Source organism: Bison bison, unplaced genomic scaffold, assembly GCF_000754665.1.
Source record: "Bison bison bison isolate TAMUID 2011002044 unplaced genomic scaffold, Bison_UMD1.0 scf7180017864375, whole genome shotgun sequence".
NCBI classification, from domain to species: Eukaryota; Metazoa; Chordata; class Mammalia; order Artiodactyla; family Bovidae; genus Bison; species Bison bison.
The window spans coordinates 2,655,510-2,674,197 of record NW_011494947.1 but is presented as its reverse complement, the minus strand read 5'-3'; the positions used below and the strand labels follow the sequence as shown (position 1 = coordinate 2,674,197).

General features: G+C 42.3%; 1 protein-coding gene across 1 annotated transcript in view; it reads left to right on the top strand.

Annotated features, from left to right (window-relative positions):
• The first annotated feature begins 6 nt into the window (after positions 1-6).
• ABL1 (ABL proto-oncogene 1, non-receptor tyrosine kinase) overlaps positions 7-18,688 on the top strand; it is a 143,347-nt gene continuing 124,665 nt past the window's right edge. Inside the window, exon 1 of the mRNA XM_010856947.1 lies at positions 7-805. Coding sequence (XP_010855249.1) covers positions 670-805 — 136 coding nt within the window. The 5' untranslated portion in view covers positions 7-669. The remainder of the gene's footprint in view (positions 806-18,688) is intronic.

The following is an 18,688-nucleotide window of genomic DNA, read 5'->3' as shown; positions in this document are numbered from 1 at the left end:
AATGCAGAGGAAAAGCCTGGACTGGTTTCACAGGCCTTTTAAAAAGCGGACTTAAAAAGTTGCTGGCCATGCATTCCTTCTCGTCAGAGGGCCAGCTCTCGCTGAAGTCGGGGTGACCCGTGTCCTTTTCCGGAGAGCAGGGTAGAGAAAAAGCAGGAGCGGCAGCTAGTGTGGCAGGAAATTTGTTGGAAGATGGAGACACCAAGATAGGGGGTGGCTGACTTCCCCAGGAAAAGTTCTGGAGGAGCATTCAAAGACCGATCCACGTTTCCTCGATGTGTGGAAATCGACACGACTTTAGCCTCACTGACCGTTGTACAGCATCCCCTGTGAATATTTCTCTTTAGGTTTTTCTCCTTGAAAGGGAGGAAACGTAGCCAGTAAAAGACACGTGAAATCCAGGAACTTTGAGGTCGCACTGCAGTTACATTACTTCGAATTGATAAACTGCGAATATAATCGGAACTCCTGTTTGCACACGTCAACCTAAAATCCTAAAATCTTCGCTTCCTTTTATTGTGGAAGATGTCTTGTGATTGACCTCAGTTACTGACTGGTGGAGACGCGGGGAATGTGAAATCCCACGTAAAGACCGTTTCCTTCTCAGCTCACTGATCATTCTGAAAGATCTTGAACCCTCTTCTGGAAAGGGGTGCCTATCCTTGCTTTATGGGGCAGCAGCCTGGAAAAGTTCTTGGGGACCAAAGGAGGCCAAGTCTGCCTGCCCTGCACTTTATCAAAGGAGCAGGCAAGAAGGAGCCATCAAGGCATGGGGGTCCACACTGCAATGTTTTTGTGGAACACGGTGAGTGCTCTTCCAGATTTCTGGTCCTATTTTCTGCTTTGCCATGCGTAAGGAACTTTCGAACCACAGGGCTTGTGTTGGTTCCTTCCAGCTGTATTTAAAACTTCAGTTCCTGTAGTTATCTTTTAGTCTCACGTGGAACTTTCTTTGTATAAGAAAAAGTTACTTGGTGACACTGGATGGCTTTATTCAAAGTCTTACTGATTATTTCTTGCCTGATTGCCTTTCTAACTCACCGTTGACCTTGGACAAGCCATTTTACTATTCCAGTTTCCTGAGGAGGTTGGACATAAGCTATTTCTCAGGATCCATAGTCCATGATTCTGCTCTGACCTATGGCCTGGGCTCTTCCTTCCTCTGAGGTACATGGATCCTTCACTGCTTTATCTGTGGGAAGATTTCAATCTTATCCTCAAAGGGGTTTGTGCACCCCCCAGAGCTGAAAACCACAGGCCCTAGTTGACACTAATAACCTTGATCTTTTCAGTCATAAGTAGAACTTGAAAATCCTCACTTTGGAGCTACGTGGAAACAGTTGGGGGAGGCCACATTCCTTGTGAACTGAGGAGCCCCAACTTTCAGTGGTTCCACCTGAGACAGGGAGTAGTCCTTTCCTCAGAATGGAGCTTTTTATTCCTTCTCTCTTTGTTTCACATGACACCTGGGGCAAGAAAGGTTGTCTTTGACATTTTTATGAACACCACTGGCATTTGAGTGCTGACAGTACATATTATACTGGTCACGTCCAGTAATTCTGCGTGAAGTTTTAACGCTAAGGATCAGCTTAGACTGATGTCTGTGCCAGGGGCCAGCCACGCACCAATTAATTAGCATCCTGTTTGTACTGTCACAGCCTGACATTTTTCAGACCTAGTACTTATTAAAATATCAGTCGAGCCCACCCACCCTCTGTAAGCAAATGGACGACGTGTGCAAGTAGCATATACTTTGAAATTTAGTCACAAATACCCTTAACAATCTGTGACTACAATAAACAAAGTTCTCTATTCAGTGAACTTGTATTTGACAATTGAGGTTTGATTTTTCTGAGTAATCTGGGTAGTTGGATTTTATTTTTGCCTTGAAACATGTTGGATTTTACTTTTGCCTTGAAACACGAGTTGTATTTTAGCATTGGTTTTAGACAGGTAAATAAAGTAATGTATTATGGCACTTCCCACGATCAAGATTTATAAGTGAATTATTTGCATTTCAACTAGTGATGATCATGCAACCTTAGGTAGTGAGAATTGTTCAGTCTCTGAGTCACGTCCAACTTTCTGCAACTCCATAGACTGCAGCTTGCAAGCCTTCCCTGTGCTTCACTGCCTCCCGGAGTTTGTTCATATTCATGTCCATTGAACCAGTAATGCCATCCACCCATCTCCTCCTCTGCCACCCCCAGTGAAAATTGGTACAGACTTTTTGGAGAGCTTTGGCCAAACATATCTGAATTTAAAATGTACATAGCATCGACCCAGTAATCTCACTTCTAGGAAGCGGTCCTAGCATGGAACAGTGTAGTGCCCTTGGTGTGCCTTTCACCCCTTCAGGGGGTCCAGAGGTGAAAACTTTTCATATTAACACAATACTAAGATGTTGGGCTTCCCCAGTGGCTCAGCAATACAGAGTCCACCTGCAGTGCAGGAGTCGAGGTTTCCATCCCTGGGTCAGAAAGTTCCCCTGGAGAGGGAAATGGCAACCCGTTCAAGTATTCTTGCCTGGAGAATCCCATGGACAGAGGAGCCTGGCAGGCTACAGTCCATGGGGTCACAGAGAGTTGGATACGACTGAGCTGACCTTAGCATGCACTCACACAAGACGTTATTTGCAATCTTTGCAGTAATGGTGCAAAAGTAATGTAGGCTTCTAGGCATGAATCAAGGTTGTGGCAACTAACCATAGTAGCCATTGTGTTCTTCATGCCATGCACTCATAGTAAACTAGTTCAGTTCAGTTCAGTCGCTCAGTCGTGTCCGACTCTTTGCGACCCCATCAATCGCAGCACGCCAGGCCTCCCTGTCCATCACCAGCTCCTGGAGTTCATTCAGACTCACGTCCATCAAGTCAGTGTTGCCATCCAGCCATCTCATCCTCTGTCGTCCCCTTCTCCTCCTGCCCCCAATCCCTCCCAGCATCAGAGTCTTTTCCAGTGAGTCAATTCTTCGCATGAGGTGGCCAAAGTACTGGAGTGTCAGCTTTAGCATCATTCCTTCCAAAGAACACCCGGGGCTGATCTCCTTTAGAATGGACTGGTTGGATCTCCTTGCAGTCCAAGGGACTCTCAAGAGTCTTCTCCAACACCACAGTTCAATAGCATCAATTCTTTGGCGCTCAGCTTTCTTCACAGTCCAACTCTCACATCCATACATGACCAAGGAAAAACCATAGCCTTGACTAGACTAGTAAAAATAATAAATACATATATTTTTTGGTTTTCACTTAAGGATGTTCCTGATGAAACAGCAAAAATTATTAATTTTGTCAATTCTCAACTGTTAATATCTTTGTAATCTTCAGTGAAGGAACTGGAAAGTACTTCTGTGTGCTGTTTGTCTCTAGGAAGAGCTTTGGGCAGTGGTTAGTTCGAGCTGAACTTGCCGCTTTTTTCATAGAATACCATTTTTACTGACAAACTGGTTATTCAGATTAAAAAAATGTTTTAAAAAGTGTTTCAAGGAAAACAGCTGGTAGTGTCTGTTGTCAATGAAAACATCTTTGCTTTCCAGCAAAAATTAGGGTTTTGGAAAACTTGTATCTGCTCCTGTGAAGTAGAGATTGGTGGTAATATTTATAAACACACTATTTTGATGTCTTATAATGGACTACATTATTTGGAAGACCTGCATGATCCAGTGAACTGATATTTTGTAAATGACAATACATGATGTTATAAAGTCAAGCACAGGTAAAAAAGATTCATTCAAGGGGCAAGAAGGACCATTGAATTTTCATGTAACAGAATACAAATATTAATTGATACGAGTTTTAGATTCTATATCAAAACTAGCCTTTAGGAAACTACCACTTACCGAGTTTGGTGTAGCTTCAAAGAACAGTATCTATAGTTATCTACAAATGGGGGAAAACAAGCCATTTCCCAGTGAAAACAGACATGTTTATTTTTAGGTGAACAAATGAATTATTTAAAATTTTCAGTTTAAATTATACTACAGTAAATATTGATGAGGTAATCTATATAAAAGCACTTTGGGGTTCTATATAGTTTTCAAGAGTGTAAAGAGGTGAGATAAAAGTTTTTAAACTGTTATTATAGAAAGTCTATCAAGAAGTCATATAAGGGAGTGAGCAAACAAACCGAAATAGGAAATCATATTAGGATGTTTATTGCCCACATACTGTAAGTGCCAACACGGAAAGCTGTCCATGTACTGGTAAGTGGAAAAAAGCAGTTTGGGGATCAGTCTACGTGGTGTGGCCCCATTCTTGTAAAACAAAAATTAACTATTTATTTGTACATGTATGGAAAAAAGATAGAAGCATTTAGACTGACATAATTGTTAATCTCTAGGGAATTTGGGATTTAGGTGAAATAGCAGAAAACTTACACTTTTTACTTTGCATTTGTGATGTTTCAGACTTTTTACAAAAAATTTGTTCTATTTTGTAATACCCAAATTAGGGTTTAAAAAACAAATTGATGGCATCTCAACCAAATAGTCAATTCTTTGTAATACATATTGTTTAATGAAAGAAATTGCCTAGATCATGTTTTAACTGAAGACAAGTAAATTTCTTTGGACTTTGGGTATACTTTTCCTAGGGGAGCAAATGGTTCTTGATCTCTCACAGGCTGATCTTTCTAGAGTTGGTTAATATCCATATAGTTTGGATTGAAAAACTCGCAGCCGTAACATACAGTGTTGGACCAGACGTGAATCTGGAAGCCAAGAATAGTGTGTGGTACGGTGGTGGTGATGAACCTGAATGGAATGGGCAGATGGCAGCTTTTTGCTAGGATTATTCAGGGTCAAAGGGCTAGTCATATGTACAGGCAACGGGGGAAGGAAACCATCGTATTGTTTTATGGACCTTCTGTTCCTTCCAAATTTCAGTGTCTTGACTAAGAAAATTCACTTTTGTGAAAGTTGGTAAAACAGGATTGAAAGCACTCCCTAATAAACTTGTTTACCTTAATGTGTCCTTTTCTCAGCAAATATCTATTGAGCTCACACTACGTTCCAGGAAGTGTTTTAGTCGTTGGTGATACATTAGTGGGTAAAAGCACCTCCCTGCCCTCCTCAAACTTACGTTCTAGTTGGTGGAGTTATTGTTCATTGTTCAGTCACTAAATGGTGTTTGATTCTTTGTGACCCCATGGACTATAGCATAGCAGGCTTCCTTGCTTTTTACCATCTCCCAGAGCTTGCCCAAACTCATGTCCGTTGAGTCAGTGATGCCATCCAGCCATCTCATCCTCTGTCACCCCTTCTCCTCCTGCCTTCAATCTTTCCCAGCATCAGGGTCTTTTCCAGTGTGTCAGTTTATCGCATCAGGTGGCCAAATTGGAGCTTCAGCTTTAGCATCAGTCCTTCCAATGAATATTTAGGGTTGATTACCTTTAGGATTGACTAGTTTGATCTCCTTGCTGTCCAAGGGACTCTCAAGAGTCTTCTCTAGCACCACAATTCAAAAACTTCAATTCTTTGGCATTCAGCCTTCTTTCTTTTTCTACTGGAAAAACCATAGTTTTGACTATACGGACCCTTGTCAACCAACTGATGTCTCTGCTTTTTAATATGCTGTCTAGGTCTGTCATAGCTTTTCTTCCAAGGAGCAAGCATCTTTTCATTTCATGGCTGCAATCACTGTCTGCAGTGATTTTGGAGCCCAAGAAAATAAAACCTACCACTGTTTCCACTTTTTCCCCATATATTTTTCATGAAGTAATGGGACCAGATGCCATGATCTTTGATTTTTTAACGTTGAGTTTGAAGCCAGCTTTTTCACTGTCCTTTTTCACCTTCATCAAGAGGCTCTTTAGTTCCTCATCACTTTCTATTATTAGAGTGGTTTCATTTGCATATCTGAGGTTGTTGATACTTCTCTTGGCAATCTTGATTCCAGCTTGTGATTCATCTAGCCCAGCATTTCACATGATGTACTCTGCATATAACTTAAATAAGCAGGGTGACAATATACAGCAAAATCCTTTCCCAATTTTGAACCAGTCCTTTGTTCCATGTCCGGTTCTAACTGTTGCTTATTGACCTGCATACAGGTTTCTCAGACAGCAGCTCACGTGGTCTGGTGTTCCCATCTCTAAGAATTTTTTTGTTGTTGTTGTTTTCATCTCTAAGAACTTTTCATAGTTTGTTGTGATCCATACAATCAAAGGCTTTAGCATAGTCAATGAAGTAGAAGTAGATGTTTTTCTGGAATTCCCTTACTTTCTCTATGATCCCGTGGATGTTGGCAATTTGATCTCTGGTTCCTCTGCCTTTTCTAAATTCAGCTTGTACATCTGTAAGTTCTTGGTTCACATACTGCTGGAGCCTAGCTTGAAGGATTTTGAGCATTACCTTGCTAGCATGTGAGATGAGCACAATTGTATGATAGTTGGAACATTCTTTGGCATTGCCTTTCTTTGGGATTGGAATGAAAACTGATCTTTTCCCAGTTCTATGGCCATTGCTGAGTTTTCCAAATTTGTTGGCATATTGAGTGCAGCACTTTAACAGCATCTTCTTTTAGGATCTGAAATAGCTCAGCTGGAATTCCATCACCTCCACTAGCTTTGTTTGCAGTAATGCTTCCTAAGGTCCACTTAAATTCACACTGGCTCTAGGTGAGTGATCATACCATTGTGGTTATCTAGATCTGGTTAAAAGGATCATAAAGACCTTTTTTGTATAGTTCTGTGTATTAATGCCACCTCTTAATCTCTTCTGCTTCTGTTAGTTCCTTGCCATTTCTGTCCTTTATTGTGCCCATCTTTGTGTGAAAAGTTCCCTTGTATCTTTAGTTTTCTTGAAGAGATCTCTGCTGCTGCTAAGTTGCTTCAGTCGTGTCCGACTCTGTGCTACCCCATAGATGGCAGCCCACCCGGCTCCCCCATTCATGGGATTTTCCAGGCAAGAGTACTGGAGTGGGTTGTCATTGCCTCCTCTGTGAAGAGATCTCTAGTCTTTCCCATTCTGTTGTTTTCCTCTATTTCTTTGCATTGTTCACTTAAGAAGGCTTTCTTGTCTTTCCTTGCTATCTCTGTTGAGTATATCTTTCCCTTTCTCTTTTCTTCTTTTCTCAGCTATTTGTAAGGTCTCCTCAGAAAGCCATTTTGCCTTCTTGCATTTCTTTTTCTTTGGGATGGTTTTGGTCACCGCCTCTTGTATGATGTTATGAACTTCTGTCTGTATTTCTTCAGGCACTCTGTCTACCACATCTAATCCCTTGAATCTATTCGTCATCTCCACTGTATACTCATAAGTAGGATTTGACATAGGTCATACCTGAATGGTCTAGTGGTTTTCCCTACTTTCTTCAATTTAAGCCTGAAGTTTGCAATAAGGAGCTCAACACCAGCAACAAGTAAAACATAGAGTTGCTGAGGAGCTGAATAACACCGAAAGGGACAGGGACTGTTAGGGGGTGACTTTAGTTAGGGTGGCCAGAGAGGCTCTTTGAGAAGGTGGGGTTTGAATAAAGACCCGAGGAGGAAGGTGAGGGAGCAAGCCATGGAAGTAATGGCTTTCAGGCAGGAGGGGAATCGAGGCGTATGGGGGCCCTAGGTAGAGCTTGCTTAGCAGGTTCGAGAAGCCCAGAGTACCTGGAGCAGAGAGAGTGAAGGAGGGTTGCAGGAGATGAAGTGAGGGAGCCGGGAGGTTGGCTGGAGAAGAAAGTGGCCTTGTTGTCCACTTTAAGGATCTTGGCTTTTCCTCATGTGGTCTTGGGAGAATTTCGAGGGAGGAGGACCACAACCTGCTTCATGCTGTAATGAAATCTCTCTGGCTGCTTCGTCCTGAAGGGGAGCCGAGGAGGCAGGAGGGAGTCCACTGGCCATTGATGGCACTAGTCTGGGTGAGAATGGCGCTGGCTTGGTCCAGGGTGATGGCTGCGGTGAAGGGGTCAGATTCTGTGAATATCTGAAGGCACTCCTGACTAGGTTTGTTCTTAGATGTGGGATGTGAGAGAAGTCAAGGGTCCGGGGACTGAGTGACTGGAAACATGGAGCTGCCTGTTCCTGAAATGTGAACCAGAGGGTGGGAGTGTGAGGAAGTGGCAGGGACCTGGAGTTGCTGCTTGCACTGGCTGTGTGTGAGGCGCCTGTGCGTGGCTCTGTCAGATATGCGTACATGCACACCCAAGCTTGACTTCAGGGAGGCAGTCCAGGCTGGAGAGGGAACCCGAGGGTCACCAGGTTCTCGCTGGCATTTAAAGCTACGAGAGTGGATGACATCCCCAAGGGAGGACCTCCGTGTGTGTTTCACATAAGCAAGTTGCCGTTCGGTGGTTTATGAAGTTAAGACTTGACACCTTTTTGTAGGATTAGTTTGAATTTTTTTTTTTCTTTTGCGGAGGTCAGGGTGGTGATATTCAAAATTTTACAAGAGAATGATTTTAACTCATGTTTAAGTTTTAAATCCCATTTCTCTAGGTTTTTCCACCCTAAATCAGAAAGTTGCGGAGTTAAAAAAAAATTTGCACACGAGTTTACCTGTTTTTCTTAGTAGTGAATGTTGTTAATATAAAATCATTTCAATTTGTAAAGCTTTGTAATGCTTTTCTAGTTAGTACTTTTAAAAATGGAAGGTTTTTTCCCCTCTAAATTATTTCTAGATTTTCTAATTTTAAGTTATTACATTCTATGTCTTTCAGGGTATTACTTATTTAATTTGTACATATCAGATGTTTTACTATGAGCTTAACTGAAAAATGATTGTAAGAAATTATTTACTCTCAGTTTAAAACTATTTCACTGTTTTCAAATAAAACTTTATTCGAAGTAATCAAATAGGAACTTCATAGAGCAACAATATAGTTCTTACTGTTGTTAAATTATATTATGCAACCATATAGATTAGAAGGTGGGAAGAAGTACAGCTGTTGAGTCTTATAGGTATTGAAGTTCAATTAGGTCTTTAAATAAAGAGGTTGTTTGGAAAGATTATATCATGTACTTTATGTTAGTGATTGGGGTTGTGGTACATGAACGAAGAAAATGCAAAATTGTATGTTTGTAGATTTTTCAAGGCATCCTGTTATTTTTCATAGTCTAATACATTTTGTATGGCTTTCTTGTTTTTCATCAAATCTTGTTCCCCATTTTTTTTTAAAAAACTTATTTTTGGCATTACAAGTAAGTTTTTTAAAAATTTTATTGACCTATTATTTATTTTGGCCGAATTATTTTTGGCTGCACTGGGTCTTCGTTGCTGCATGCTGGCTTTCTCATTAAAGCCTCACCTGGCTTTAATTGCAGCAGGTGAGGGCTGCTCTCTAGTTGCAGCCCACGGACTTCCATTGCGGTGGTTTGTGCAGCTCTAGACACTTGGGTTTGAGCAGCTGCGGCTCCAGGGCTCCAGAGCACAGGCTCAGTAGTTGTGGCACATGGGTTTAGTTGCTCTGCGGCATGTGGGATCTTCCCGGAACAGGGGTCAAACCCATGTGCCCTGCACTGGCAGGTGGATTCTTTACCACTGAGCCACCAGGGAAGTCCCTTGTTCCCCTGTTTAAGAAATATGCTAATAATGTAGAAGAAAACAGAAAATTCAGAAAACAGAAAAATGGGATTAGTAACGGAGGATAATCAAAGATGATTTAACTGAAAGAGTTTTTACCTTATTTAAATGAAGCAACCTAGCAAAGAAAATAATAGAAATTGGAGGAAAGAAGAAATCACTTTGTATTGGTTAGGGACTTTGCCGGTGCCACAGATCTCCATGTGATAACCACTGGTGTGTTGTGAAGTGTGTTGCAAAGAGATGCATTTAATGAGTGGGAGGGAGAAGGATGAGTTAACATGATTGAGTTGGGAATTACACCCATAGGAGTATGTCAGGCATATTATCTGAGTCTGTGGGCTAAAAAGATGAAGACTGCTACTCAGAAGATGAGCTGCAGTAAGGGGAAGCACTCCCTTAGGGCCTTCTGCGTACATCTTCTGCGTGGTGGTTGTGCCCCGGACGTCACTGTTCTGTGTGTTCAAAACCCGTCTGCCCTTCAGAACTCTGCTTGACTCCCCCCTCCTTCTTAAAGGCAGACTTTGATGTGTTGTTTTTAAAGGGTTTAATTCCCAGATATTTGGGAGAGTCTAGATATCTTACTGATTTCAAACTTAATTCCGTGTCGTCAGAGAACATCCTCTGTAAAATTTCAGTCTTTTGACATTTACTGAGATTAATTTTATGGCCCAGCCTTTGACCTGTCTTACTGAATGTTCCATTTGTACTTGAAAACAATATGTGTTCTGCAGTCATTGGTTGTAATTTTCTGTAAATGTGAATTAGATCAAGTTGGTTGACAGTGTTGTCTAAAATCTTCTATGGCCTTACTTATTTTTTGATACTTATTTTATCTGTACTTTTGCTCAGCTTCTTTTTTGGTGTGTTTTGTTGCCGAGCCTCAGATGTTAAAAAGCACAGCTATGATGATAGATTTGGGGGTTTTTTTGCTTTTAATTCTATCTTAAATTTTTTTATTTTTTAGCTTTAAAAGTTTTTATTAGAAAACAAAGATGGTAGGTAACTAAGCTTTTAATTAAAGAAGTTAGGAAAGCAGAGTAATCCCACAGTACACAGAAGAAGAAGAGTGGCAAAAATAAAAACACAAGCTGAGAGATGGAAATGATCAAAAATACCACAAGCTGGGACTCCCCTGGTGGTCCAGTGGTTGAGCATCTTCCTGCCAACGTAGGGGACTCAGGTTTGATCCCTGGTCCTGGAAGACGCCATGGAGCAACTAAGCCCATGCATCGCAACTCCTGAGCCACCTCGCCTAGGGTCCGTGCACCCCAATGAAGAGTAGTCCCTGCTCACCACAACTAGTGCAAGCCCACGTGCAACAGCAAGGACCCAGCACAGCCAAATAAGTAAATAAATAGATAAAAAATTTAAAAATATACCAAAAGCTGACTTTGAAAGAAATTTGTCAAATAGGCAAACATCTAGTGAGATTGATGAAGAAAAAGAAAAGGCATACAAGAGCAATATTTAGAATGAAAATATAACTATAGATAGTGTTTTCATGTCATATAGTTTGAAACTCTATTAAGTCACCAGACTTTTTTTTTTTCTCCTGTTTTTCAGTTGAGATACTTTCTGTTGATCTACAAGTTCACTAACTGCAGTTTCTAATCTTCAGTTTCTTTAAAATTTTCATGTCAGATATGATCAGTTTAAATTCTGAAATTTCCATTTGGTTCTTTTTTATAGTTTACATTTTTCTATTGAGATTCACCATCTTTTCACTCATTAAGTCCGTCTTTTCCTCCAAATCCTTGAAGGTAGAGACCTGTCTGTTAATTCAAATATCTGAGTCAAGTGAAAGTGAAAGAGGTGAAAGTCACTCAGTCATGTTCAACTCTTTGCAACCCCAGGGACTATACAATCCATGGAACTCTTCAGGCCAGAATACTGGAATGGGGTAGCCTTTCCCTTCTCCAGGGGATCTTCCCCACCCAGGGATCGAACCCAGGTTTCCTGCACTGCAGGCCGATTCTTTACCAGCTGAGCCACTGGGGAATCCCAATCTGGGTCATCTTGGGGTCTGTTTTGATTGATTGCTTTTTCCCTGCCTTAGGAGTCACCTTTTCCTGCTTCTTTGCATGTTTAATTATTTTTGATTATATGTCAGACATGTGGATGTTACACTGTAGGGATTTTCAGTCTTGTCTTACTTTAGAGAGGTTTTCATTTTGCTCTGACAGGCGGTTAAGTTACTGACATGCTCTTTTGACCCCGTAGGTTGTTTGTATTTTGTTAGAGTGAGTCTGTTTTGGGATTTATCCTTAGTCCAGAGGCATGGCCCTTACTGTAGAGGACATTCTTGATACTAATGCTTGACTTTTCTGGAATCTCAGCTAAATGAAAGAGGTGTTTAGCAAGGCCTCTCCACTCTGGACCGGCTGCACGTGCATGTTCCAGGCGCCGTGAAGTCTTGGTACCCCTGTTCACTTCTCACCTCGCAGCTGATGCTGCCTATTGAGCCTTATGGCATCTCACCTTGCGTGTGTGTCAGCCACCTGCTGTTGTCTGATGCTTTCCACTTCCCAAAGCCTCCCCCCTCATGTCCTGCCCTGCAGTTCTAGTTACCTCAGCAGTCTGGAGCTCCAGTCTTGTCTTCCACAGTTCACAGGGACTGCTGCTGTCAGCTTGGCTACCATCGTCTCCCTGCACCATGGTTGGGAAAGTGCCCTGTGCAGGAAGTTGGAGCTTCCCTGCTGTTTTCCTCTTCTCTAAGGGTCACAGCCCTGCCTTGCCTGCTGTCTTATGCCTGAAAACAGTTGTCTCATTTATTTTGTTCAGTTTTGCATTTGCTTAGGGCGAAAGGATATCTGAAACTGCACTATGGCCAGAAGCAGAGGCTCAGGTCTGCATGTGTTCAACCCGAGCAGGATATATCTGTGTAGATTTCTGTGCTGTGAGAGCTTCTTTCATTCCACATTGTTTTTGTAAGATTCATCCATGTGGTTGCAGGTATTGGTAGTTTGTTCATTTTCATTGTTAATTAGTAGTCTGGTCTATAAACGTTCAAGAATTTATTTACACATGCTATTACTGATGGCCGTGCAGATTACTTTCAGTTTTAGCTACTTACAAATAATGCTTCTACGAATGTTCTTATTATAAACCTAGAAGTGGAATCGCTCGTTTACATGGTATAGGCATGTTCCCCGTCAAAGAACTTTCCAGTCATTGCATCAGCGAAGTTCCCATCAGCAGTAGAGGAGACTAAGTTTCTTTACATTCTTCTCAAATCTTGATGCTGTCAGTGTTTTAAATGTCCACTTTTTGTGGGACTCTGCAGTAGTGTCTCATTCTGGGTTTCATTTGAACTTTTTTGTAACTCATGATATTAAGTACCTTTTCATATGTTTATTGGCTATTTGGATATCATGCATATATACACATACATATATGTGTTTCTTATTGATTTATAGGAGTTGTTTATATATTCTCAATCTCTTTTTGAATGCATTTATTGCAAGTATCTTCTTATACTTTGTGGCTTGTCTTTTTTTTTTTTTTTTTTTTTTTTTTCTCTTATTCTCTTAATGGTATCTTTAATGAACCAAAGTTCTTAATTTTAATGTTAAATTTAACAGTCTTTATGATTAGTGCTTTTTTTGGTCCTATACAAGAAATATTTGTCTACCGCGAGGTCATGGAGAAGTTTTATTCTATTACCTTTCGTATTTAGACCTATAGTTCACTTGGAATTGATTTTTTTTCTATGTAGAGATGATGGTTGTTTGTTTTTCCCCCATATTTAACTAGTTCTTTAGTTGAGAAGAACATCTGCTGCTGCATAAATCAGGTGTCCACGTGTGTTGAGGTCTGTGTGGGAATTGCTTACTTATTTGTGCGATTTGTCTGTCCTTGCACCAGTGTCTTGTAGTCTTAAACACTGTAGCTTTAAAGTAAGTCTTACTAGCCAGTAGAGGATGGAGAAGGAAATGGCAACCCACTCCAGTCTTCTTGCCTGGAGAGTCCCGTGGACAGAGGAACCTGGGGGACTACAGTCCACGGGGTCGCAGAGTAGCACAGGACTAAAGCAATTTAGCACAGAGCAAGACTTGTTCTTCAGGATTGGCTTGGCTATTCTTGTTCCAAGTACCTTTTAGATACATTTCTAGATACATTTTAGAATCAGTTTAATTAATCTCTATACCAAGGTATTACTTAGTATCAATAGATAGTGGTAGGTAGTAGATATTAAGGTGGATACTATGTTGATACTACACTCTCTTCACTAGTAATGCACAAGGGTAATTGTATTCCTAGAGCCTAGCTGAGAGCCTGTGTTATCAAATTTGGGGACTTTTCAGTAGGAAATAGTCTCTTGGATTTACTATGGGTTTAATTTAATTAGTAGCTCTCCTCTGAGTGAGGTTGAGCATTTTTAACATGCTTAAGGGATATATGTATTTATGTTGCTGCGAACCATCTCAGCAGGCTCACTGTGTGGCAGATCCTGAATAGGTAACTGCAGGGCCGGGTTGCTTGCCTGGCCAGCCCCCACTGCCCTCGGCTCCTTCACTGCCCTGCACCTCTCAAGGAACAGCCCCATCCCAGCCTCTAGAGGGGTTCTCACCAGGCGGTTTTTAGCCCCCACTCTGCATTTGAATCTCCTGTGTGTTAGTCACTCAGTCGCATCCTATTCTTTGTGACCCCATGGACTGTAGCCCACCAGGCTCCTCTGTCCGTGGAATTCTCCAGGCAAGAATACTGGAGTGGGTTGCCATTTCCTTCTCCTTAGGGGCTTGAGAAGACTTCCATCTAGGTTCCACCACTCGGGAGGATTTAATTGGCCTGGGGAGATACCCTGGGGAGCATCAGTTTTTTTAATTTGTTTTTTAGCAGAGAAATATTTTATACAAAAGGATTACTGCGGGGGAGGGAAAGGGGCTGTTGTGCTAGAGAGAACACCGTGACCATAAGGTCTGCAAAGTGTCTCCTCGTTTCTGTTTTTAACTCTCCAGGTGATTCTAACAAGCAGCCAGGATGAGCACCCCTGCCCTCAGACCCTCATAGCATTCTGAATTGGCCCTCTGATGGAAAGCAAGGCCTTTTCTTCCCTGAAGTTGTGGGAGGACAGTCTTTGCTTCTGGCAGTCAGTGTAAACCATGAGGCAGCCACCTTCAGGCGGGAGCCCGGAAGCCTTGGGAGGGTTGGCATTGTGGTGGAGCTGGGGAGTGAGGGGGACAGTGTAGGGCTGCTACTGCCAGCTGACCTTTGGACTTTGAATTCTGTGACATCATACTGTTTCCTGATTGTTTAAGCCAGTTTTGTGTTGGATTTACTGTTACTTTTGGGCTTCCCAGTGGCGCAGTGGTGAAGAATTCACCTGAAGTGCAGGAGACACAGGAGATAGGAGGGTTGGATCCCTGGGTTGGGAAGAGCCCCTGGAGAAAGAAATGGCAGCCCACTCCAGTACTCTTGTCTGGGAAGTCCCCCGATCAGAGGAGCCTGGTGGGCTGCAGTCCATGGGGTTGAAAAGAGTCGGACACAGCTGAGCACGCCTGCACTTTCCTGTAACTTATACCACCGGTGTTCTTGCTGAAAAGGCGATACATTTTAAGGTGATCAGTTATTTCACCTTTCCATTTTTTGAAAGAAAAATGACAGATTCCATTGACAAATCATAATTATATTTGTTAGGTTCTGCCTTAGTCTAAGGGATTCCCTGGTGGCTCAGACAGTAAAGAGTCTGCCTGCAATTCGGGAGACCTGGGTTTGATCCCTGCATCAGGAAGATTCCCTAGAGAAGGAAATGGTAACGCATCCCAGTACTCTTGCCTGGAAAATCCCATGGATGGAGGAGCTTTGCAGGCTACAGTCCATGGGGTCACAAAGAGTCGGACTCGACTGAGTGGCTTCACTTCTGTGTTTGTATTCTACTTTCACACTCGTTTTTATGTTTTGTGAAACTGGCAAAATTCTGTCTTATAAGGATGCTTCTCCCTACCACGGACTTCCCTTGTGACTCAGCTGGTAAAGAATCCACCTGCAAAAATAAGTTTAAAAAAAGAATTCAGAAGCAATGCAGGAAACCCGGGTTCAATCCCTAGGTTGGGAAGATGCCCTGGAGAAGGGAAAAGCTACCCACTCCATTATTCTGGCCTAGAGAAGTCCATGAACTGTATAGTCCATGTGGTTGCAAAGAGTCAGACACGACTGAGAGACTTTCACATATTTGGGCTTCCCTGATAGCGCAGTTGGTAAACAATCCACCTGCAATGCAGGAGACCCTGGTTCAATTCCCAGGTCGGGAAGATCTGCTGGAGAAGGGATAGGCTACCCACTCCAGTATTCTTGGGCTTTCCTTGTGGCTCAGCTGGTAAAGAATTTGCCTGCAATGCAGGAGACCTGGGTTTGATCCCTGAGTTGGGAAGATCCCCTGGAGAAGGGAAAGGCTACCCATATCAGTATTCTGGCCTGGAGAATTCCATGGACTGTATATGTATAGTCCATGGGGTCACAAAGAATTGGATGCGATTGAGCAACTTTCACTCTCCCTACCGCACTATACTAATTATATCCCTGAAGTATATTGCTGGACTGCCTTGTTACAGCACCACTTTGTTAAAGATAATAGGTTATTTTTATTGCCTTTAAACCCAGTCCTGGGTTGGTAGTGCAGCCTGGCTACTGCCACTTCTTGGAGACTGACTGGGCCAGCCAGTGCCAGCCCTGGCACAGTGCCTGGCCCTCCTGTGCTTGGCTCTTCCTGTGGTCAGCACCCCAGCTAACGTGCTGAGCTCCAGGTCAGTTTAAAGAACCCAGGACCTCTGGCTTAAGGAGCTACTGTGTTTGTTTCGGACCGTTTTACATGGAAGCTACGTGGTAGAGTGTGCTGAGTGCCCAGGGTAAAGACTGGTCAAAGACTCAGCTCATTTTCAGTGCCTTCTTTGAGGCTTGCTGGTGGCCACTCTTGTCTAAGTATTAAAACTGCCTCTGCCTCACAACACTATCTGTTCTTGAGCGATGACAGTTGGAAAACCAGATACAGTCATAATGCAAAGAACCTCAAAGTGTAAGATACAGTCAGAACATTGCCGAAGGGGAAAGAAATGTCACAGTAGTGTTTATCTTTCAATTGCCCTTCCTTCCACAGTAGGAACTGGCGACATTTGATGAGGACATTCAGGTACGAGTCCAGTCACTTGTGATACATTAAGTTATTTAATACAACTACAGTTTCAGATACTTTTAACAGCAAGGAAAAAATGGAAACTAAGAAGTGATCATTATTAGCACATTTGGAAGGTTTGTTTTGTTTGAGAAGCACATTTGACGTAGTTGCTGGGATCAGGTGGTCTGCGTGGGTGAATGATAACATAAAAATGTTAAATCATGTTGTTAAAAGTAATAGTGACAGTTATTACTCTCCACCCCCCCCCCCCATTATTCAAAACAAAATATATTGTTCAGTGGCTACAAGGTAAGTAAAAGTTTTTATCCTTAGAAAAATATGTGTTTCATTGGTGATATGTAAGCCTTTTCAGCCTAGCAGGGAAAATGGAGCTATTGAAATACAGAAAAGAGCACTGCTTCTGTTATGTGTTAGCAGGAAGCTGCCTGTATAGCCTTGTCTTACTTTGGCTGAGCCATGACATGTGATGTTTAATTAGTAGCACCTGCCTTGGCGTTGTCTAATTCACAATCATGCCATCATGTCATTGTCAGTTAAGTTAAATGCATAGCGTTTCCTGAATTTCTTTTTTAGGGCTCTTATTTTTTAAAAAATTTAATTAAGATGTGGGCATAACAGAGAAAGAGCTGAGGTTGTATTGCTGTAGAAGACTCTTAAGAGTCCCTTGGACTGCAGGGAGATCACATCAGTAAATCTAAAAAGAAATCAACCCTGAATATTCATTGGAAGGAATGATGCTGAAGCTCCAATACTTTGGCCACCTGATAACAAAGAGGAGCCGAGTCACTGGAAATGACCCTGATGCTGGGAAAGATTGAGGGCAGAAGAAGAAGGGGGTGACAGAGGATGAGACGGCTGGGTGTCGTCACCAGCTCAATGGACATGAGTTTGAGCAAACTCCAGGAGACAGCGAAGGACAGGGAAGCCTGGCATGCTGCAGTTCATAGGATTGCAAAGAGTTGGACACAACCTAGCAACTGAACAACATCAACAAGGACATGACAGAGAGACACCTTCAAGAAATGTAAGAGGTGTTACTTTAAAAATAGCTTTTTTTTTTTTTTACAAAAACAACATGTATTTCTGTAAATTATTCAAAGAAGAGTTGATTCAGAAAGTAATTTAAAGTTCAGTCAGCATTGTTCAAATGAAAAATTAATACTCTCCTGGGACAAGCAATACATGATCCAAGTAAGAAAAATGGAGGTGTCCTGCGACAGTTTTCAGGGTGCATTTGGGTTAGTGTTTCCAAATTATGAAGTCATGGTTATGGGATGGATTCTGTAAGTTGATCAAACTCTGGTATGACTTTCTAAGTTCACATCATTGTTTTGTAAGAATGTGTAATCATGATGTAGATAGTGAGTCAGTGGAGTCAGTAACGTATGATTCTTTAATTGAAATGAAGGTTTTGTTTAAATTGACTTGTGGGAGGACTTACCAGTAAATTAATAATGAATCCCATAATGAATGGCCACAGATAACACAACCCAAAGAACCATGTCCTTGCACCTGGGATGTCCTCGAATTGCAGGGCTGGAAAGAACTGGAAATTGGCTCCTTTTCTGTGCATAGGTACAAAGTTCCTAAGCTAAGTGGGCGGCTGCTCTGTGTGGTTGCTAGTCATGGGGCTGGCTGCTCTCACAGACGCCACCGGAGACCCGTGAGCAGGGATACCAGTGAGCCCACCAGAGTGCCTATGTTGGCCAAGAACTGTGGGTTACACAGAAGAGGGCAAGACCACACGTGTCCTCAGCCATTTACAATCCAGCACAGAGGAAAACAAGAACAGGGTAAGGAAAATGCAGCAAAAAGGGAATTGGATGAGAGCCTAAGAAAAGGGATAAGGCAGGTTTGTTGGGATTGGCGACGCCCAGCTGCTTGGCCACTGCACAGCACCGGGGCTCTGAGGGCTGCGATAAATTGGACCCAGACCTTCCGTGCCGTTAACAGAGCAGTCGCCAGCCCCATCGCCTGGGTCCTTTGCTGTGGTGCGATGCTCACTCCTAGGCCCACAAAGGTTACAGGGTCACGTGTACTCTCTGGTTG